Consider the following 22,698-nt stretch of genomic DNA (forward strand, 5'->3'; position numbering starts at 1 on the left):
ATTATTATAATCCTTTAAACACGATTATATAATTAGATTTATTTATTTTATGAATATGGAAGGCAATATTTCTCCAAATCTTCAAAAGTGGATAAAAAAATGTTTAAAAAGAGAATTTGAAAATAATATACAAAGATCATTAAAAGAAGATACAAATAATGTTAATATAGCTCAAAATATTATACGTTCAAAGGAAATGTCCATTTTAGTAAATTCTATGAAAGCTACAATTCTTGAACAATCTGCTTCGAGATCTGAATCAACTATAATTTCTGATTCTCGACCTCAATCGTCCTTTTCTTGCATCAGTGATCAAACAAGTGAAGATTGGAATTCTCCATTAAATAATGATGAATATTATAATGTTATTCTTGATAAAATTAATCAAGATAAACCTATTCATGTTAGATTAGCTGGTTATGAAATTTTATTAAAAAGTGAACTTTCAAATTTAAATAATAATCCTATATGGGATTCACTTCAAGAAGCTTTATTAAAAGGTCTTGTAGACGAAAGTAAACCTATTTTTGAAGCTAGTTTACAAGTACATGCAAAATTGATCACTTGTTTACAATCATACGATGTATATATCAATTTGTTAAATGCCTTTGATTTTCAATATGATTCACAAAAGACATTTGAGATTTTACCTACACTAATTTCTGGAATTAATTTTAAATTTTTTTTACATGAAAGAGTATTTCGTATCATACATTTAATAATTCATTATCATGAAGAAAAACTGAAAAATATAAGAAGTCCTGATAAAACTATAGAAGAATTAATAGAACAATTTATTACATTTTTGAGTACACATGTATCTGGAAATATAATGCAGCAAAAAACATTAAATATACTGAATATTATTTCTGTATTAGAACCATGTGCTGATTGGAGTAAAAAATGGATTGTAAATCTTGCTACTAGAAAAATATTTTTAACTGCTTTAGGAAAATCACCAAATTTATTACAACAAGTAATGCATTATGTACAAAAAGGATTAGGAGAGCCTCCTCATTCTATAGCAATTTCTATTTATGATGATCCAATGGAAGTTATTATTAATGGAAATACAATAGAAACAGTAACTTATCTTCACTGTTTATGTTTTGTGTCTCAACTTTGTGCTTATGAAGCAGGTCGTGAACTTTTAATAGAAAATATTTTAATCATTCCATTTTCAGTTTCTAAATTTTTAAGTGCTTCTTTGAGAGCTCTAAATAAATTATCTGTAGAAACAGTAAGTGGTGTATATAATGTTTCTTGTTTTGCTTTACAATTTATTTTAGATAAACCAACAATATTGTATGATTATGAATTTTATCATATTGCATTGTGTCATTTATCATCTTTTTCTGAAAATAATATTAAAATATGGCCACATACATTAAAAATTATTCTTCATATGTTAGACACAATAGATGGTTCTTTATTTCTTATCTCAGAATGCAAGGAACATACAGTAAATTTTGAAAAAAGTATATCAAAATGTCCAGCTATGTTTATTATAATAATAGCCTCAAATATGTTAAGACAACCTTTATCTTTAATAAATATGGAATATCTTTTTGAATTATTTGATGTAATACAAAAGTTATTTGATATATTTGATGCATATGAAACAATACAATATAAAATAGAAAAAGAATTTTATCCTGCTGTGTCATATTTTTATAAGAAATTAGATAAATCTTATTTTGAAAATGAAAATAAAGCTCAACAGATAAATAGGTAATTTACTGATATACAATTTGTTTTTATGAATAAAATAGAATATAAAAAATATAATTTGCAGTGCAGTTAATACATTATTGATTAAAATGGTATCTATTCCATTTGGATTGAAAGCTCTTGTTCAAGAATCATCAGTATTTCAAGAATTAATTGAAGGATCTATTGCACCTTTAAGAATGTCTTGGACATCAATTGAAGTAGTTAATTTTGTATCATCTGCTGCTTTTTTTCACTTGGGATATGATGTAATTGCTAATTTGGCACCCCATGTTTTGTCTAACTTACTTTCAGAGACATGTAAAGTATTACAGGATCCACATTATTTTCATGACCCATGGGATCATGAAAATATTCAAAAATTTTTACATATATTAAGTATTTTTTCTCTTAATTTTAAATGTACGAATAAAAATAAAAATTTTTCATTACATTATTTTGACTGAAAATATAATTTACTGATATTAAATAATTATTTGTTTATTTTACAGGTTTTTGCGCATTTATGTCAAATGTAAAAGAATCATACAATAATGAAGAACATAATTATCCACTTAATTTATTACAATTATTTAATAATTTAATAAATCCTGAATCAAATTATCATTACTTAGGACTTTTATCATTAAATATTGTAATTTGGAATTTAAATATTTGTTTATATTTATTAGAATTATTAAATTTTCAGGTAATATATTATTTTAATTAATTAATTTAAAATATTTTAATTTTCATTTCTTTGAAATTAATATAATTTATAATAATATTTATAACATTTTTTTCTAGAATATTTTGTTAGAATTTCAAAATTTTGATACAAAAGAAATTATAAATGAAGAAATAGATACTAGATATATTGATAATTATACATTAATACGACATAAAATTATATCTAAAACATATTTTATTAAAAGTAAAGACGAAGAAGAAACTTTTAAATTAGAAGAATATGATTTACCAAAACTACCTCCTCTGAAATTAAACAAAGAAAATTCATCCACAGAAACTGAGTATGATACTGAATTAGAAATTTTACTTCGAGAAAATAAATCAGTATTATTAGATATTAATTGGGTTGAACAAATTAGAGAAGCATATATAATATCATTAGATCCAATAAAAGTATATATAAATTTTTATTTATACTTAATAAATAGATTAACATTTTTTTAAATTGTTTAAAATTTATATCTTATTATAATCTCACAAAATAAATTTTTTTTATTAGAATACAGTATTAATTCAACTTGTGGATCAGATGCAAAAAGCAATTCCTACTGCAGAATGGGGAGAAAATTTTCAATGGAAAGAAAATATATCATCAAATACAGATTTTTGGTTTGCAGAAGAAATACATGGGATTAATTTAGCTTTGTATTACGCAGAACAAAATGATATTTTAGAAAACACAATTGAAATGAAAGAAAAATTAAAAAAATTTATAAATGAATGTCATGCATTTATACATTACGAAAGACCAACAAAATTTGATGGTTTTGATTGGTTTCTATCTACAGTATTTATCATTTGTAAAGGAGATATGAACAGGTATACATTAAATTGCTACAAAAAATTTAAATTTTTAATAATAAACTTTATTTTAGATTTTTATAATTATTAGATAATTTTTTTTTATTTCTTATTGCTTCAGTTGACCGCGAATATACCCTTTACTAGCAAATTCAAATTTTGTCAAAAATATTTTTTGTATTTTTAAACTATTTAAACATTTTTGAACAAAATATTGAAATTATTAATATTTTTTCAAGAAAAATAATATAGGGCAACTCTAGCTAGTCAATGTATCATCATTAGCAGGTCTCAGGTTGAAAACTTGGTCATCATTGCAATAAAAATGCGCATAAGATAGTTATTTATCATCATCGACCTTTTAAATTTTAATATGATAATACATACTATAATTAATTTCAGATGTAAAATGTTTATTACACAATTAATTCATTTCCCGGTAATTCCCTTTTTGTGGACTAATTTTGGTAAAGTTATAGATAAGTATACTAAACAAGAATGTGCCACTCAATATATATTTATGCAATTTTTAGAAAGTATTATTAGCAATGAACTTCCACATATTAAATTTGCACTCAAGGTATATATTGAAAAATAAATTTCAAAATTATTTAATACTAAAAATCTTTTATTAATTAATTTATATTGCAATATAGAATAGTTCTGGAGTGGATTGGTCCTTAATATGTAATTTAATGATATCTCAATGCTTTTGGGGTTTACTTCCATGGCCTCAAATTATGCATTTTTTTACAATTTGTGTTTTATTTTCTCCTGATTACATAATATACTATTGTACGTCACTTCTATATCATTGTCAATTTCGAATAATGGAAAATATAACAAGTGGAAAATTATGGCCAGAAAATATGGTACTATATATATTTAATATATTATATAATATATATGAAATACATATAATTTATATTATATTATTTAGGTTTTGGATGATTATCAATGTCATAATTATATTAGATTTATGGATTCATTAGATAAAAGATATAGTAATAAAATTTTACCTAATTTTTTAATTAAAGGATTCAACTAAAAAAATGAAATATAAAAAATAGTTATATAAATAATAAAAATTTTCATTTTTTAATGAATATTTATTAATAAAAAAGAAATATAATTGATACGTAAAAAATGTTTGCACGTAAAAATCGAAACTGAACATTACTATATAAAGTAATTTTTTAAAATATTAATTTAAATAAATTGTGAGCATCTATGAATATTGTATACATGCATATATATATATATATATATATATATATATATATATACATATATGTATAATTATTGTAAAAATGATATTAAACTTTAATTAAATAACTAAGAAAATATTTATCATCATTTATTTTCTAATAAAATTCACATCTAATAATAGTTTAATAAACATATTTCATTGTCTATAAAGAGAGAATATTTTTATTTATAGATTTTACTTGAAAATATCTTATATGTAATATTTATACAAGTCGTACCTCTTAAACTCAAGAATAAGATATCAATAATAGACTTTTTTTTTATTTGTAAAATATTTCAGAACTGATAGATAAATAACATTATGTACAGTAATACAATGACACAATATAGTCATGTAGTTTTTATGTTATTAGTTTAGTCATCATGAATAGTAAACAGTTTTGCTACTTCATTTAAATCATCATATTTTGTGCCTCTAGCGAGCACCTGTAATAGTCATAAGAGAAATTAATTTTTTAAAATAACACATGAAATAGCACTTTCCACAAAAAGTGTTTTGTATTATGTGAATTTTAATAAACGCACCTGCCTAGCGATAGACATCCGATTAAAAATATTCCAAAGAACTATGCCAACCACAATATCATCACGTAGATAAAAAATAACTCCTTTCGCAAAATCATCATATTTTTTAGGTTTTGAATTATCATCATCAAGAGATATAGATTTATCATTTTCTTCTAAATTTGATTCTATTGGATTTTGTGTTTCGTTTGAATTTAATTTCTATATTTTAAAAATATAAAATATAAAAATCATTATGTATAAATATATAAACCATAAAAGAATAAATTATATTTATAACTTTTAATAAATTATTCATTACCTTTTTATTTGAACATATAGATTCATATGTATCATTAGCAGATGCTTTTGTAGTATCCGAGTCTGTTTTTACAAAAACTCCTACAGTTGGCAGTGATGAATCCACAATACCAATTGCTTCATATCCAACCTCTGGCCCTAAGTCGGACCAAAACATTGACTGATGTAAATATGGTTTTCCTAATGAATATAAAAATATGAATTTTGTTTTTTTTTTTTTATATTTATTATTAACATACAATATATCATTTTTAACATATCAAAATTTTAACTTACTTGCACCAGTCATATTTTCTCCAGCTAATCTTCCTGAAACTACAGCATGATCATGATGTGCTACTCTTCTTCTACCAAGTCTAATATCATAAAAACAAGCTGCATCTCCAGCAACCCAAAGATTACTCCTTGCTTCTAACTCCGCGTTAACAAGAAAACCACCTATTTCAGGATCTGTTTCTAAATGCGAAGCTTTTGCCAAATCAATATTTGGTTCAACACCTACTGCTACTACCACTTGATCAGCATCAATCTTTCCATGTAAAAAAAAGAAAAAATGTATTTATTGTACTATTTTCAATATTTTTATAGAAATGCAAATAAAACATACAATGTGATTATCCGAAAGAATGAGAGACAATTTTCCATTTTTATAAGAATAATCTTCTACTTCAGAATTAGCAATACATTTAACACCTTCTAATATTGCCTTTTTTGTTGCCCATTCACTGAGATATTGAGGTAATACTTGATCCATTATAAATGCTTCTTTAAATACTTGATATACATTTTTATTTTCCGGTACTGAATAAAAATATAATTATTATTAGTTTGGTTAATAATTGCTATTAATTTGATAATACTAATAATTATAATTAATATTATGATTTTATATTATTAATAATAATAAACAATAAAATCTTACAGATTTGGGCCAATGAACAAGCAAGTTCTGATCCAAGAAATCCTCCACCAATTATTACAATATTTTTATATTTTGGATCATATACAGCTTCTTCTAAATCAAGAAAATCTTCTTTTCTTCTGAAGGTAATAATTTTATCTTTAAGATCATCTTGCAATGATTCAAAAACTGGAAGATTTTTAGGTGATACACCTACAAATATATTTTAATTAAAATATATTCTAAATAATTAATATTAATTAAAATATAAATCTGGAAATTGTATATAAATTAATTATATTTACCAGTTGCAATAAGACACTTGTCATATTTTATTTCATAACCATCATCAAGCATCACAGTTTTATTTGGAACATCAATTTTTGTAACTTTCCAACCTTTAGCAACAGCCACACCACCTTTATCAGACTGACTCAATTTACTGACATCTGAATAAAATTCTGGTGGTTCATAAAATATACTATAAATATAACATAATCAATCACTAACATAAAAAACTAATATAAATTTCTGATCATATGAATAATTATTTAATTATTACCTTCTTTGAGCACCATTCCATTGCTTGAAAAGTAATTGTGCAGATATTTTTCTATCTTTATTACGCCAAAGTTCTTTAGATAATGGTGGTCTCATATATGGTAAATCTTCTTCTGATATTACTAAAACCTGAAGAAAATATTTAGTTATATTATTATATTCTAATTTTAGCAAATAAAGGAAAAAAATTACTACAAAATACCTTAGCTCTAGGATCTTTAGATTTAATAGATCTAAATGCAGAAAATGCAGCTGTTCCTCCTCCTATTAAAAGATAAGGTATTTCCGAAGGGAATGATTTAGAAGTAGGGGGTGATTTAATTTTTTCAAGTGATTTCCTACTTCTTTCTTTTCTTCCTAAATATGTGAGATAAAAACAAATTAATCTTCTAGATATTTAAAATTTAAAAAACATCTTATAGGAACAAGTTTTTATTCAACTTACTCTTACTTACATCCTTTTGAGAATCAGATTTTTTTGTAGTAAACCAATTTGTAGAAGATATCTATAAAATGTTTAAAAATTAAAAATATTAAAAAATATTAAATAAAGAAAAAATTCATTACATTATATTATTATAATTTATTATATATAATAATTTTAATTTATATTATTTTGAATATAATTAGCAATGAAGATGAAATAATGTGACATAAAATTATCAATACCGCATATATTGCAACTCCTGCTATGATTAAAGTTGCCAATATCTTCCAATATGGTGGTGATGGTTTTTTGTCATTTGGTTTTTGAGAATCATCTGATTTTCCGCAAACTTCATAACAAGATGGTGGACAAGATGCATTAGGATGAGATTCACATAAAGGAACACTTCTCTTTTCTTTGGAATATCTACTTTCAGGCACACATTCTTCAGGTTTTATAGTAGTTCCTGAAGGTTTATATGTTTTGTCATTTGTATAATTACTATAGAATAAATTATGAACACTGACAATTCCTAAAATCAAGAAAACAAGATTTTTTATAAATAATTTCATCATATTTATTAACATAATATTCATTAACAAGGATAGAACGCAAATTTTTGTTATTAGTTTTTTATTGATATTTTCTGTTAAATGTACGGATATGTTTTTTAATATTGTTAAAATATATTTAATTGTTTGAATTACAAAAACATGTTTCATAAAATAATTTTTATTATTTAATTTAATAATAAGCGATAAGAAAAATATTAATTTTAGTTTGGCAAGATTTTCATCAATAAAAAATTTCATCTTATAAAAAAATTATATTGATAAAGTTTAATCACTATTCAAATTTGAGGTTATATCGCGTGGTGTCCTTGTAATCAAACATATCCGTACATTTAACACAAAATATCAATTAAAAACTATTATTATCTGAAGATATATATACAATTATCAAATCTTATTGTTATTAATAATAATTAAAACAAGAAACAAAGAATTAATTTAATGTTTAATTCAAAAATAATAAAAAATTAAGCAAAAAAAAATTTATATAAATTGAAAAAAATTATATTTTTAAAAATACAGTGTATTAAAACTTACCAATATATTTTAAAGGTCGACAAAAGTGATTAGCATGTGAATGCCTTGTAAGTTTTGGCAATCGTCTTATAACTCTACCGTAACTTAACATTTTTGAAGGGCCAATTATGGCCTTACGCAATATGGAGGTAACGCGTGTGGCCGGTTCTGTTATCCATACGCACGACTGGAAGTCGCTCTACAGTTTTCCCTTTATACTTGAATGACACGGGACACTCCATTACCAAATTTCTTGAACAACCGAATTATCGTATTTACCATACATTGATTTTGAACACTTTCTCTGAAATTTTTCTTGCAATGTGAAAAAAATTTGTAAATATCTTAAAATTTGCATTACAAATTCAATTTATAACGAATGACAGCTGCGCATACGACGTAGTAACAATGATGCAACTTCATTCTAGTTCAAATAATGCACATTATAACTGAATACATACATATACATATATATTGCATGTAACATATACACACATATTGAATTCAATAAAAAATAAAAAATAAAAAATAACACAAAGTTTATAATATAGTAATAAAAATAGAAGTATTAACTATTATTATTAACTATTATTATTATAATATTATCAATTAATAATACTATGATATAGATTAAATAAAATAACTTATATTTTGGAATCTATATTAAAGAACAATTGTAAATAACAGATTAACAAGATATCATATATTTATGATAGAAGTAATTTATTTATTATATTTATCATATAAATTTTTTAAAAATAATAAAAATAATAATCATTAAATTTTTATTATTTTTATATAATAAAAGATTTAAATAAATTCATGTATCAATATAACTTTTGAAATTCAAGGTGGACAACAATGAGTCATATTATTTCCAAAAAAGACTCATGTATACCTTGAAATTTTTAAGACATGATTATTGTTGTAATATCATTGGACATTGTGCTCATTATGGCACATTAATTTACAATAAATTTTAATATTTGTCACAATCAATTTTCTATTAATTTATTATATATATGTAAGTATTCATAGTTTCTTTAATCATTATTTTGAAATTAGCTTTTTTTTTATTTATGAATAATATATATTTTTTTAAATTAAGTAATGTGTTCAACATTTTCAATATTATATTAAGTGTTTTTATTTTTTAATGTTTTATACAATATATATATTTATAAATACAAAAATATAAAAAATATTAAAGATAATTTTTATTAATAATTAAATTAATTGCACGAAATTTAATAAAAAAAAACAACTTACAGAGGACGCTATTATTTCAAATCATATACACCTAAGTTCACTGTTGAACATCAACCTAACAAGTTGTAAATACACAATTTATAATTGTTTGGAACAAAATTGATTTCTCAATATGATAATTTATATATAAAATTATTGATAAATTTAAAATAGAAATGTGAATTGTATTATGACAAAAATTGAAATATTTTGGTAAAGCATCAAGTCAGATATCATTTTACGCATTTCGACTTTTTTAGTGAAACTGTAAATATGTTTTTCTAATTAAATTACGAATAAGATCAGATATAATTAAATTTAATAAATTACTTTCATGATTTTTTGAAATAATTACACGATAAAAAAAATTCATATTATATTTTAGATTTAATTTTGTTTGTAAACAGATCAATATGTGTATTAAATTAGAAAATATATCAATTACATTGAGAATAATATTTCATACAATATGTAAATATTATTATTTCTGATAAATATTAAATAGGCGAAATATTTATAAATTAAGTTCTTATGAAAAATGCATTTCTAATAAGATATAGTACAAAAATTATATTTTTTTAAATATAAGATAAAATCATAACATATCAATTTTTAAATTAAAAATTTACAAATATATATAAATTTTATTTATTTCTTGTATCAATTAAATAGAAAGATTATTTTATATTTTTATATGTTTTTATATTTAATACAATAAATATGACAAAATATATTAGCAAATATGAAATAAATTATAATTAAAAATTGTTATAATGTCACATATTATGACAAATGTAAGTTTAAGATAGGATGTTGAAAAATAAAAATATTATATTAATTTTTTAAAATCAAGTAGGAAGTCTTATTCTTATATGTACCTTGTGGACGTTCTTTTTATAGACAAAGTTTGACCTCCTTTTCTTCAATATCCATTGCATTTAAGTACCAGCTGTTTCTGAATGCAGATCATGCTACAACAAAACATTTAAATCAAATATTAATCATGCCAGATAGGTATATTTTTTATATATAATATATTTCAATCATATATATTATCTGTATATATATATATATATTTATATATATAATAATAATTATATAAATTATTATGTTCTATTATCTGACTATGGAAATAATTTATTTATTAAAGAACAGGTTTCTAATTTTATCTTTTAATTTCATAAACTATTTGAGATATATAAGAATTTGTTTTTATAATATATTTTATTTAAAAAAAATAAGTTTTAAATTTGTATTAATAACATATATTAAATTAAATATATATATTAATAATTATATATTAATATATTGATTATTTGTATATATTAATAAGATAATACATTAAATATATTAATTCTTGAATTGAAGAGAAAAAATTTTATAGACAAAATTAATTATATAAAATTTTATAATATTAAAGATATTTTTAAATATTATTCAACATATGATAAAATGATATTTTATTAGGAATAAAGTTTTGGTTAGTATTGGAGTAATGTGGGATATTATTCTCTGCTATTTCTTCATTAATCGCAAACTTCCAGAATCAATGGCACTGTTAAATTTTATTTCTGGTATTTTATTTTGGTCAGTGTATCTTTCTGTAATGAGAATTTTTATTTTATTTCTTTAATATTATTAATATTAATACATTAATTACAGTTATATAAAAAATAATCTTTCCATTTTTTTAATTTAAATAAAATATTTAATAATTAATTGATAATATTAATTAATATTATTTTTTTTAACAATAATTTGTTTTTTTAAGAGAGAGATCTTTATAAGATATTGTTTTGTGCTTTCTTTAAATCACATTATTTGTTATAATAGATATATTTTTTAAACATTTATGATTTATGTTATAAAAATTATGTAAATTATAATAATTGTATTAATGTGTAGGAATCAAAAAATGGAAAATGATGAAAAACAAAAATGCAATATAAATGAAGCTAGTACATCTGTACCTGTAGATTACCAATCTGATTCCCATATTGAATCGGAAGAAGAAAATGTAAAAGGGTAAATTATATAATTATTCTTGTAATTCATGAATTTAATTATTCTTGAATTAATGAATATTTTTATTTCTGACATTAATATTTATATACAGGCAAAAAACAACAAATTTCATGGCAAGCGGATTAATAGGAGCTTCACCCCCGAAATTTGTTTCTCTTGAAGAAATTATAAAAGCTGCAAATGGTATGAAAAATATGGCATTAGCACATGAAATTGCAGTGGATAAAAATTTTCAATTACAAAAACTTGAACCTGATGATGGTACATTCCATAGAAGAGTAAAAGAAATTATGCATAAGGCTTTCTGGAATTTATTAGCAGAGCAATTAGAAGAAGATCCTCCAAATTACACTCAGGCATTGGTTTTATTAAAAGAAATTAAAGAAGTAATGTATTTATATAAATTTTAAGAAATAATTTATAATTTATAGTTTATATATAATTTATATATATATTAATTTATATTTTATATTTAATAATTTTTTTTTCTAGACATTAGATGAATTAGTATTACCACATCATGCAAAAATTAGAGAAAATTTGAGAGAAATACTTGATGTAGATTTAATTAGACAACAAGCAGAAAATGGTGTTTTGGATTTCCATCATTATGCACAATATGTAATATCAATTATGAGTAAAGTTTGTGCACCTGTAAGAGATGAAAAGATTCGAGAACTTAATCAAAAAACAGATGTCATTGAAATATTTAAAGGCATAATGGAAATATTACAATTAATGAGACTTGATTTGGCAAATTTTACTATTACTATGATGAGACCAAATATAGTTGCTTCAAGTATTGAATATGAAAAAGCCAAGTTTGCTGAATTCTTAAAAGTTAATACAAATGGTCTACAATTCACAGAAAAATGGTTATTAAGGCACTATGACCCAACTAAAATTACAAGCAATTCATCTGATATTAATGCTGTGCGCCAGCTTACACATTGTCTTTTAACTGAAGCATATCTTGATCTTTTAGAATGGGATTTTAATCCAGATGCAGAAGTATAATTCTTTATTGATAATATAATTATTATTATTTTAAATTATTTGAATTAATATTGATTTAAAAATAAATTTTATTTACATGTACATTCACAGACATTAATGCTTGATCAAGGTAGATTACTTGAATTGCGTGATAAAACCAGCAGATTAAGTATTATAGGATCTATAATATTGTTAGTAAATAATACAGTTGGTGCGCCAATTCATGGAGTATCAAGTTTTAAGAAAAATATTAAACAACATCTTAATGTATTATTAGATTCTGTACATTCAAATAAGTATGTAAGAGAACAGTATGTGTATGTTATAATAAATAATAGGATCAAATAAATTAAATTTTTATTGTTGGCAGGGACTTGGAAACTGTAATGCCAAATATTGTATTGCAAGTGAAAACAGACTTAGGAACAACATTACGAGAAATTGGTTCTACTCTCTTATCTGTAGAAATGGAATCATTATTGGAAGGACAAATATTGGATCTTATTAATCCTGGACATAAAATTAGACATCTTATAAGTAAATATATTTATAATCTGTGAAATATATTTTTATATAATATTTTTGTATTTTTTTTTTTATAGATCTGAGAATTCGTCAATTTTTACAAAAAATAATATTATCTCAATCTGCGGCACCGCAACAAGTTCCACCTGGACTTTCATCACTTCAAGAAGAATTAACAGCCATAGTAGCTCAATTCTTAATACTTATTTCTCATAATCGAAGTGTATTTGGAGAATATTATCAAGAAATTATAACCAATGCACTTATTAAAAAAGAAACTGAAAATAATAAAGATACAAGTGCAATTCATACTATGGACTTATAAAACAATTAAGATTTTAAATCAATTTTTGTAAGGGAAACATTATATTATGTGTTCATAAAATAGCACATTAATTAAAAAAAATAAGTAATATATATCTTAAAGTAACACTTCATTTGTTTTCATAAATTAAGTTTTCTAACAAAAAAGAAAAGAATATTGAAATATAAAAACAAAAACGTTATATAGAAAGATTCTGATGTTAATATAAGTTATAAATAATATTATAATTATACAAGTAATAGATATACATAAAGAGGAAAAAACATATTTTCACACATTGCAAATATTAATTATTCGTTTCTAATCATATGCAAACATTATCTTACGTATAATTTAACTGTAACTTAATTTTTCAATCTGTAATATTATGATAATATTAATTACAACTTATTTTTTTGTACTTGGTGCTTTAATATGTTTCAAATGTTATTTTAAGTATTGTATTCAAAACCAATATGTAATATATATTTGTATATATATGCGAAGATTAAATCAATTTGTAATGAAATTTTATTCCATATTTTGAAGTAAATGTAATTATTTTAAGGTTATTTTGACATCAAACATATTTCAGATACATATTTCATACAATATTCTATTTTTATTTTATAAAATTACATATTTATAAATATAATTTTTATTAAAAAATTTATGATATATTATACAAAATTATTTTAAATTATTAACTAATAAATGTTCACAATTAAAATATAAATTTAATATAATTATGACAATATTTTATATGATTTTATTATATAATGAAATAAATTAAAAAAAAAAAGATATAGATATCCAACAAAAAATATAAAATTTAAAATAGTTTGGAAAATCAATTTACAAAATTATTTCATATGAATTTAAACTAGAATTCTGAAACATAAACTTCCAAAAATAACAATGAAAAATTATGAGAATTCAAACCAGGAAACATCAGGAATAGTATTAAATCAGATTACCTTAATATTATGGCTTCATGTTTTAAGTAAATTTAAATTGGGATCTTCTTAAAGCTCCTAAAAGCTCAATCAGATAATCAAGATAATTTCAAATTTTAAGCTGAAGTCAATTGAATTATATCATAATCACTCTTGAAAAAAGAGCTTCCAAAAATAGATGTAAATTTGTATTAATCTAAAATATTAATAAAATAAAAATAAAGTAAAGATATCAAATAAATATAATTCATTAATACTTAAAATATAATTCATTGATACTTACTTAAATAATTTTATTTTAATAATAATTCTTAAATATTAATATATTATGAATTTTTTTTTAAATGTTTAATATTATGATTTTTTTTGTGTATTTGTGACAAGAGTAATATAATTTTCAAATTCAGAAATATGATATTTTTTTATAAAATGTTTGAATCCTATAAATTTTATATAATGTTTATATGAAATTATATTTTATATATTTTATTTTCTTTATATATTTTATTAATATATATATATATATATATATATATATATATATAAATACCTATAAATAAATGAAATAATCCTTTATTTGGTGAAAACAAATCTTGAAGTATTTTTAATAATATTTCCAAATTATTTGTTTTTGTATAATCTTGTATCATTGTTGCAAATATTTTATAATCTGTTTCTGATAAAGAAAGTTTTACCTAAGAAATATATATATATACTTAAGTTTTTGAATGTATATATAATTAAGCAAATGTTATTATAATATTAATTTATTATTAAAATTTTTGAATCACATACTTTTAATTAATTATAATCAATTATATATATAAATATAAAAATATATATAAAGTATAAAAAAAACTTACTTCTTTTAAGTACATTTTGCCCAAAGTTTTTTTATCAGTCTTATTACTAGTTTCTTCTAATATTTGTTGAGAATGTATTATATTACTTGTACCTTCTCTATTCTCACATGAAGAAGTTGAAGGGGCTGATAAATGTTCATTAAATTCTATTGGCAACATTTTTATTTTTCTTTTTTTTATAATTGGTTCATTAATATTTTTTGTTAGCTCACAAGTGATATAATTTCTTTTCAATTTACAATCACTAAAATTAATTATAGGCTTTGATTCTGTTTCTAAAAGTTCAAACAAATTTTTTCTTTTTGTTTCAGTTAATTGCTTATTTTTCTTATCTTCACTAATATAAGTATCAATAGTAAAAGTATCTTCAGAAGATATTACAATATCCTCTTTAGAATTAACTTTTATGTTTCGTGATACAGTTGTGTCAAATGATGCTGAGACTGCTGGTAATGAAACACAACTATTTGTAGATTGTATATTAATTATATTTGGTTGTGGAAACTGAAAATAATTATTAAAAAATAGAACAGTACTTAAGTATTTTCTTTTTATAAAATTAAACTTACAGTATGTTCTGCATATCTAAAAAAACCTTTTAACTCTTTTACAATAATACCAAAACAAGCAAAATTTTTTATATGAGGTCTAAGCCAAGCAGATAACTGTTTTTTAAAACTTAGGTTATCAAATCGATGATCACAAAGAATTATAGCCCCATAATCATTTTTGTGACGTATTATACGACCAATAGCTTGATTAACAGCTCGTGATGCTTCAAGTTGATACCACTGTTGGCCAGATAAAGTCTAAAAAATAATATATATAAAATAAAAATATTTAATAAATTTTTACTATATATTTTATAAATTGTTAAATTACCTCTTTATCTTGTTTTCTTATCTCTTCCAAATATCGTTGTTTTAATATAACTCTAGGATCTTTTAAAGGTGGAAATGGAAGACCAGTAATTAATACAGCTCTTCCATTTGCATTGGCAAAATCAAGTCCTTCACTCACTTTACCTCTACAAACTGCCATAAAAATAGCTCCTTTACATGAAGGATCTTTAATTTTTTCATAATACTCATTCATAACATTAATAAAACCATCTTTGTATTGTGGTTCGACATATATAGGCTAATATATAAATAAATAGTTTTATCAGTTTTATAATTTATTATATCTTATTATGTATTATTATTTTAATATAAATATTAAAGATAATTACTTTACGATCTGCAATTTTAGTCCACAAACCTGTATTTTGCCATTCTTCTTTACATTTTTTCATTATTGGATATGAAGGAAAGAATACAAGTAAACCATAAGGAACAAGACAACTAAAATTAAATATTGTTTGTCCAAGGGATCCTATGTATTTTGGATCATTTCTAAATATAAATTATAATTTTTAAATGACATATTATAAAAATTAATATTTTTTAAAAATATATTTAATAATATAACAATAATAAAAATACCTTGTATTAAAAGAAGAATTTAATAAATAACCATCAGGACCTCGACTAAGTATACCAACACAAATTTGATTTTCTTTTACAATATGTGAATTTTCTAGTTGAATTTCAATTGGTATTCCAAGTTCAGATATGAAAGGTTTCAAAGGAGATAATGTACCACTTGTTAATATTATTGCACGTGCTCCTTGGTTTTTGAGTTGTTGCATACTTTATCATTGTAATCAATATATAAAGATCAATGTATTTAAAACTAAATACAATAATATAATTAAAATTTACCTAAATCCAGGACTAAAACACCAATAATTAATAATTTTGCCTTCATTTTTTGGAAGTATTTTTTTTTTCTCCCAAATATCAGTTTGTTTTGATTTTTTCTGTTCTTCTAATTGTATATATACTTTATAATATTGTTTGATTTTTTCTTTAGAGAGTAAACTATTATCACTACTAAATGCAGTTTTTAACAAATCACTGAATTTTTGAAGTGCATTACCTTTTCTTGTAAATGGAGAAGTGCTTGTAGTAGTTAAATAAAAAATAATTTTCTCTAATTTTTCTATTACAAGTTGTTCTCTGCCATGAGTTAACTGTTAAATATATTTATTATTTTTATTTATTGAATAAATATTAGATATTTTATAATCATATAAAAATATTGATATATTATATAATTATATTAGAATATATAATTTAATTATTTACTTGTGCCTTTCCTAGTAATTCAAAAATGTATCCACCAGGAAATGTATCTCCTTCATCACGTTTTACAATTGATATAGCATCAATAGCTTTTTCCAATTCCAAAAACATAGCTTTCAAAATGCATAAATCATCTGCAGTAAAATCTTTTTGGACATTTTCTGAATTTTCCATTAAAAAATTATTTTGTTGTTCAATATCCTTAGCCATATCTTCCATTACAACTGTTATTTCATCAATGCACATTGCAATATCTGTACTAGATATCTATAAAAATTTTATAAAAATCAATTTATTTTTTATAACATTCAATATTATTAAATTCAATTAATTATTTGTAATATAAATTAATTTAATACTTGTAATGATGCTGTTTCTTCACAGATTTTCTCAATATTATGTGCTTCATCAAAAAGAATGATATTATTTTGTATATCTATACCCTGTATTTTTCGTGATTTTGTATCTAATATATAATTATATGGCATAAAAATGATATCTGCATTTTGTTTGAGTTCTCTGGATAAAAAATATGGACAACATTTGAATTTTTGTCCAGCTTTCACTAAATCTTCTATATCAAGTATTTCTTGTTTAAAAAATGGATCATCTTTTCTAAAATATATATATTTTTATTAATAATATATTAATAAAATTTAATAAAGCTATTAAAAAATATTAGTAGTATAATCTTGCACCTGCTTTCAACATTATTATAATAAAAACATGTTCTAGACTTTACTTTAGAATGACACATATATATCTTGTTTGAACTATTAGTTTCTTTAGAAACTTCTGGATGAATACATAATTGATCTCGAGATCCTAATACAGCTGTGCCTACATGTTTATAAGAAGTTCTTTTTAATTCTTGCATTGCTTGTGAAAGCTGAGAATGAGTTCTAGATGCATAAATAATTTTTGGTGCATTCCAATTAAAAGTAATAATAGGTTCTGAATTTCCTGTACTTTTTTTGAGTTCATTATTTAATTGTTTGAAAAAATGTCCACCAAAATTGGGTTCTTCAATTGTATTCACTAATGATTGTGCTTGCAATTGAGCTTTTTTTGTTAATAACCAACTTAAGGAAGAACATAAAAGACTGAGTGTTTTTCCAGTACCTATTTTTTATAAGTTAATTTTAATATTTTGATTACTAATTGTGTATATAATAATAAAAAGATTAAATTATACCGGTTGGAGATTCTAAAACACCATTTTTACTATTTTGAAGACATTGTATCACTTTTGCCATATATTCTTCTTGTATCGAATATGGTTTAAAAGGAAAATTTATAATAATATTATTAATTGTCACATCTGGCATTGTATCGTTATAAATTTTATGACATATATAATTCAATTTTTTTATAATACAAAAAATATCAATTTAAAAATGTTAACATCAATGGACGATGCATTCCCGCCAGATTCTAAAGGAAGGTGCCATTAAAAATGTATATATACCTAACAATCATTTATATTTGCTTTAATTTTATATGTAATTAATTTTTCTTTTTTTTTTTCTTTAAAAAAAATATTATTTGAAAGAAAGATATTTTTTTTAGAAAAAAATTTTCCAAATTAATTTTAATTAATTATTAAATTAATTAAAAATAAAAAGATTTTATTTTCTATAAATATATATATTATGAACACTTTTTGTAATATTTAATATAAGTAAAATTGTGTATCAATCAATTATCATTCAGTTTATAAAAAAAATTATTTTCAAGTATTGCATATCTATAAGTGGAATATTAAATTTTTTGCAAAGTAACAAAGACTCGAGATTAGGTCAGTTGTACATCAGCTGATGTCTGACCGATTATTGCAAAAGAAGTTCTTAATTTTTTTCAGGTTTGTACACTTTTTATTGTGTTTTATTTAATTTTTTATAATAAATATAATTAAGTTTGACATAATATAAAATTTAAAAAAAAATAATATATTAAAATTTATTAAATAAATTTATCGTATATGCTTTAATAAAGATCAATGGTTATTGACCTTTAAAATAAGCTACGAAAGACCAACATTCTTGTATTTAACATAGCGCGCATAAGATATAAAAATGTAATTAAATTAAAGTTCCTACAAAGAAACAATATATTAAATATATTTAATGTATTTGTTAACTTTGCAAGATTTGGAAAATAAAAATTAATAAAAAGAAAGTAATAAATGAGAATAAAATGCATTTGATTTATTTCAATGAAACGAAATATTTCGTATAAAGATAAATATGAAGATAATGTAAAACTTAAGTATATATCATTTTTCTGTGTGTTCAGATAAAAAGGTCGTTGTCATAAGGTCTTTTTATATAAGTATAAAGGTATCCGTATAAATTTTATTAAGAACTGATTGTATTATTTATAAAATAAATAAAAATATCAGTTATAGTATGGAAATATTATATTATATTATATTATATTTATGAATTGTTTAAATTTTATTTTATATATTTTCTCTATCATATCTTACAATTCTTTATATTTTACATTTTTCAGTTTTATAATATAAAATAAATTTAATATGCGTTTAGTAATCTGTGATACAGTGGATTATGTAGCAGAATGGTCTGCTAAATATGTTTTAAAAAGAATTAATGATTTTCAACCAAATGAAAATAAATATTTTATTCTTGGTCTCCCAACAGGTATTTATTTTTTATATAAGTAAACTGAAAATTTATAATTTAATATTAATAAATTTTTATTAAAATAATAATTATTATTTATTTTTGAGGTGGTACACCTTTGGGAATGTATAGAAAACTTATAGAATATTATAAAGCAGGAAAAATTTCCTTCAAGTATGTAAAAACTTTTAATATGGATGAATATGTTGATTTACCCAGAGACCATCCAGAATCTTATCATTATTATATGTATAATAATTTCTTTAAGCACATAGATATAGATCCACAAAATGTGCATATTCTTGATGGTAATGCACCTGATCTTATAAAGGAATGTGATGATTTTGAAAACAAAATTAAAGAAGCTGGTGGTATTGAATTATTTATTGGTGGTATGCAATTTTATTATATGGAAATAAATAAATAAATTTATATAAAAAAATTTATATGAATAAAAAAATGTTATGTTTTAGGTATTGGTCCAGATGGTCACATAGCTTTCAATGAACCAGGTTCTTCTTTAGCATCACGTACAAGAGTAAAGACATTGGCGCAAGATACATTAGAAGCTAATGCAAGATTTTTTGGAAATGATATTTCCAAAGTGCCAAATCAAGCATTGACTGTTGGTGTTGGCACAGTGATGGATGCTAAAGAAGTAATGATTCTTATTACAGGTTCTCATAAAGCATTTGCTCTTTATAAGGCAATAGAAGAAGGTATTAATCATATGTGGACTGTATCAGCTTTTCAACAACATCCACGTACAATAATTGTTTGTGATGAGGATGCAACTTTAGAATTACGTGTGAAGACAGTAAAATATTTTAAGGTGTATTTAAATAATCATATTTTCTTAAAAATTAAATTTAAAATCTTTAAAATCTTTAATAATTTTGTTTAAATATTTAAACTTAATAATACATTTATATTTTAATTCAAATAATTTATGTACTTATTTTATCTTGAATTTTTATGATATACAGGGTCTCAGTACTATACATCAAAAATTGATTGAGGAAGATGGAAATACGATTCTTCGTCGTTCAGTACAATAAAAAGAAATGGTAGTCATTTTTTATATATATTTTTTATTAAAAATATATTTTGCTTTTTATTTTTTAATTATAAAATAGAGAAAATAGATAAAAAAAATTTTATAATCTATATTTTATTATTAATTAATTAAAACATGTTTTTTTATTTTGTTTATGAAATTAATCCATTTTTATATTTGATATAATTTTAATTGTTTAATTAAAATTAATTTTAATAATGATTAATTAAATATATAAATGATATTAAAAAAGTAAAAAATTATAATAATTCGTGGTTAGATAAAATTTAAAGTATATTAATTTTTACAGAATTTATGGAATTTGTAATTCATGAAATTTATAATATATAATTCATAATCCAAACTAATTAACGAACTTGAAAAATCAATTTAATATAATATAAAATTTTATCGTTATATATATAAAAATATATAAAGTCTCATATAAAAAAGGACTTAAAATAATGGATCTGACAAATTTCTAATTACATATACATCATGTGAGAAACATCATGTTGGATATGAAAACTTTATATAATACATATACATGCGCGCGTGCGCGCACACACGCATATATTTCAATAAAACATGAATTATAATGTTGTTATTGTTTCATATTTTTGTATTATTATATTTTTTCATAAATAAATTTATCCTTTTTATTATATAAATCGTTTTTTTAAAAAAAATAATTCTTATTTCATTCGTTTATGAAACATATATCTTGTTTAGCTTATTTATTTTTACATATGTACTTTTCCAATTCGTATTTGGTATTTAAAAAAAAAGATTATATTTTTTTAATTCTTCTTTAAAAAGATAAGTAATATTTCAAATGAATTTAAAATTAAAAAATTAATTGGATATTTCAGCGCTAATTTATAAATATAATTTTTATTCCTAAATTTATAAATAAAACATTATATATAAGTATATAAAATTTTTATAAGATTAATTGCAATATTTATTCATTATGATTCATAACTTGGAATTAGTCATAAACATAACTGCTAGAAATTCTCATTTAATTTTTGATAATAATAAAGAATAACAGGTAGTAAAACATGAAGAAAAATTCAGAATCCATATGTGGCATTATTTGCTTGACTAGATTTAATTTCTCTTTTATCTCCTAATAGAATGATAATTTTAATACATTTATGTATAAGATATATATCTACGAAAAAAACTCGTGCATATAATATATTATACATTTCTTTTTTAAACAAACCATACAATAAATTAATAAATATTTTTAATTAATATGATAAAAGTATTTAAAAAAAATGATAAAATTATTTCTTTTTCTTTATTTATAATCTGTTATATGAATAATATAATATTTTAGAGAAAGTACGCGGATGTATGTTTTTAAAGTACGTTTGAATCCTCTTTTAAAATCGAGGACAAACCGACGATAATAAGTGGGAGAAACGATTGCGAGCAGAAACGATCATTATCACGATGAAGAAAGATGATAAGTGAAACCACAATACAATCTACGCTAGTATAACTTACTTATCAGTATCGTATTGGTTTGAATAGTTGAAATATATATCAA

At 21.7% G+C, this 22,698-nt stretch overlaps 5 protein-coding genes and 1 long non-coding RNA gene across 13 annotated transcripts; 3 read left to right on the forward strand and 3 right to left on the reverse strand.

The window, feature by feature from the left end:
• Positions 1 to 25: 25 nt before the first annotated feature.
• On the forward strand, positions 26 to 4,309 carry LOC122712510 (protein broad-minded-like). The gene is made up of 8 exons (XM_043932238.1): positions 26 to 1,731; positions 1,796 to 2,133; positions 2,223 to 2,419; positions 2,518 to 2,853; positions 2,960 to 3,279; positions 3,664 to 3,841; positions 3,918 to 4,133; positions 4,202 to 4,309. The coding sequence occupies exons 1-8, from the start codon at positions 50 to 52 to the stop codon at positions 4,307 to 4,309; spliced, it is 3,375 nt and encodes a 1,124-aa protein (XP_043788173.1). The 5' UTR covers positions 26 to 49.
• A 355-nt stretch (positions 4,310 to 4,664) lies between these two features.
• LOC122712027 (apoptosis-inducing factor 1, mitochondrial) lies at positions 4,665 to 8,717 on the reverse strand. Its single transcript, XM_043931311.1, has 12 exons — positions 8,354 to 8,717; positions 7,487 to 7,776; positions 7,263 to 7,323; positions 7,020 to 7,174; positions 6,819 to 6,946; positions 6,562 to 6,737; positions 6,278 to 6,469; positions 5,963 to 6,156; positions 5,632 to 5,884; positions 5,357 to 5,535; positions 5,056 to 5,256; positions 4,665 to 4,956 (listed from the first exon to the last, which is right to left on the reverse strand). The coding sequence occupies exons 1-12, from the start codon at positions 8,442 to 8,444 to the stop codon at positions 4,885 to 4,887; spliced, it is 1,992 nt and encodes a 663-aa protein (XP_043787246.1). The 5' UTR covers positions 8,445 to 8,717; the 3' UTR covers positions 4,665 to 4,884.
• Positions 8,718 to 9,160: 443 nt separating this feature from the next.
• On the forward strand, positions 9,161 to 13,545 carry LOC122712416 (T-complex protein 11-like protein 1). 6 transcript variants are annotated; one of them, XM_043932099.1, is made up of 8 exons: positions 9,161 to 9,356; positions 10,481 to 10,594; positions 11,486 to 11,605; positions 11,697 to 11,991; positions 12,098 to 12,616; positions 12,713 to 12,897; positions 12,972 to 13,138; positions 13,204 to 13,545. In XM_043932099.1, the coding sequence occupies exons 2-8, from the start codon at positions 10,584 to 10,586 to the stop codon at positions 13,449 to 13,451; spliced, it is 1,545 nt and encodes a 514-aa protein (XP_043788034.1). In that variant the 5' UTR covers positions 9,161 to 9,356; positions 10,481 to 10,583; the 3' UTR covers positions 13,452 to 13,545. The 6 variants fall into 6 exon arrangements, with proteins under 6 accessions (XP_043788034.1, XP_043788051.1, XP_043788062.1 ...); XM_043932089.1 differs by lacking the exon at positions 9,161 to 9,356 and adding an exon at positions 9,674 to 9,847; XM_043932108.1 differs by lacking the exon at positions 9,161 to 9,356 and adding an exon at positions 9,767 to 9,793.
• On the reverse strand, positions 10,385 to 14,725 carry LOC122712447. Its single transcript, XR_006346341.1, has 3 exons — positions 14,670 to 14,725; positions 14,408 to 14,582; positions 10,385 to 10,551 (listed from the first exon to the last, which is right to left on the reverse strand). It is a non-coding gene; the product is annotated as an uncharacterized LOC122712447 (long non-coding RNA).
• Positions 14,726 to 14,740: 15 nt separating this feature from the next.
• Positions 14,741 to 18,952, reverse strand: LOC122714256 (regulator of telomere elongation helicase 1 homolog). The gene is made up of 14 exons (XM_043935445.1): positions 18,631 to 18,952; positions 18,134 to 18,557; positions 17,795 to 18,050; positions 17,439 to 17,702; positions 17,230 to 17,323; positions 17,013 to 17,118; positions 16,734 to 16,940; positions 16,481 to 16,643; positions 16,132 to 16,389; positions 15,819 to 16,058; positions 15,250 to 15,753; positions 14,937 to 15,081; positions 14,797 to 14,826; positions 14,741 to 14,748 (listed from the first exon to the last, which is right to left on the reverse strand). Exons 1-14 carry the CDS (start codon positions 18,761 to 18,763, stop codon positions 14,741 to 14,743), a joined length of 2,832 nt encoding a protein of 943 aa, XP_043791380.1. The 5' UTR covers positions 18,764 to 18,952.
• Positions 18,953 to 19,163: 211 nt separating this feature from the next.
• LOC122711567 (glucosamine-6-phosphate isomerase) lies at positions 19,164 to 22,614 on the forward strand. 3 transcript variants are annotated; one of them, XM_043930473.1, is made up of 6 exons: positions 19,164 to 19,296; positions 19,950 to 20,098; positions 20,188 to 20,472; positions 20,554 to 20,912; positions 21,067 to 21,147; positions 21,448 to 21,481. In XM_043930473.1, the coding sequence occupies exons 2-5, from the start codon at positions 19,975 to 19,977 to the stop codon at positions 21,136 to 21,138; spliced, it is 840 nt and encodes a 279-aa protein (XP_043786408.1). In that variant the 5' UTR covers positions 19,164 to 19,296; positions 19,950 to 19,974; the 3' UTR covers positions 21,139 to 21,147; positions 21,448 to 21,481. The 3 variants fall into 3 exon arrangements, with proteins under 3 accessions (XP_043786408.1, XP_043786416.1, XP_043786398.1); XM_043930481.1 differs by lacking the exons at positions 19,164 to 19,296; positions 21,448 to 21,481 and adding exons at positions 19,560 to 19,774; positions 22,486 to 22,614; XM_043930463.1 differs by lacking the exon at positions 19,164 to 19,296 and adding an exon at positions 19,562 to 19,774.
• The last annotated feature ends 84 nt before the right edge of the window (positions 22,615 to 22,698 follow it).

Source organism: Apis laboriosa, unplaced genomic scaffold (assembly GCF_014066325.1).
Source record: "Apis laboriosa isolate Shangri-la unplaced genomic scaffold, ASM1406632v1 scaffold112_cov148, whole genome shotgun sequence".
Lineage (NCBI taxonomy): Eukaryota > Metazoa > Arthropoda > Insecta > Hymenoptera > Apidae > Apis > Apis laboriosa.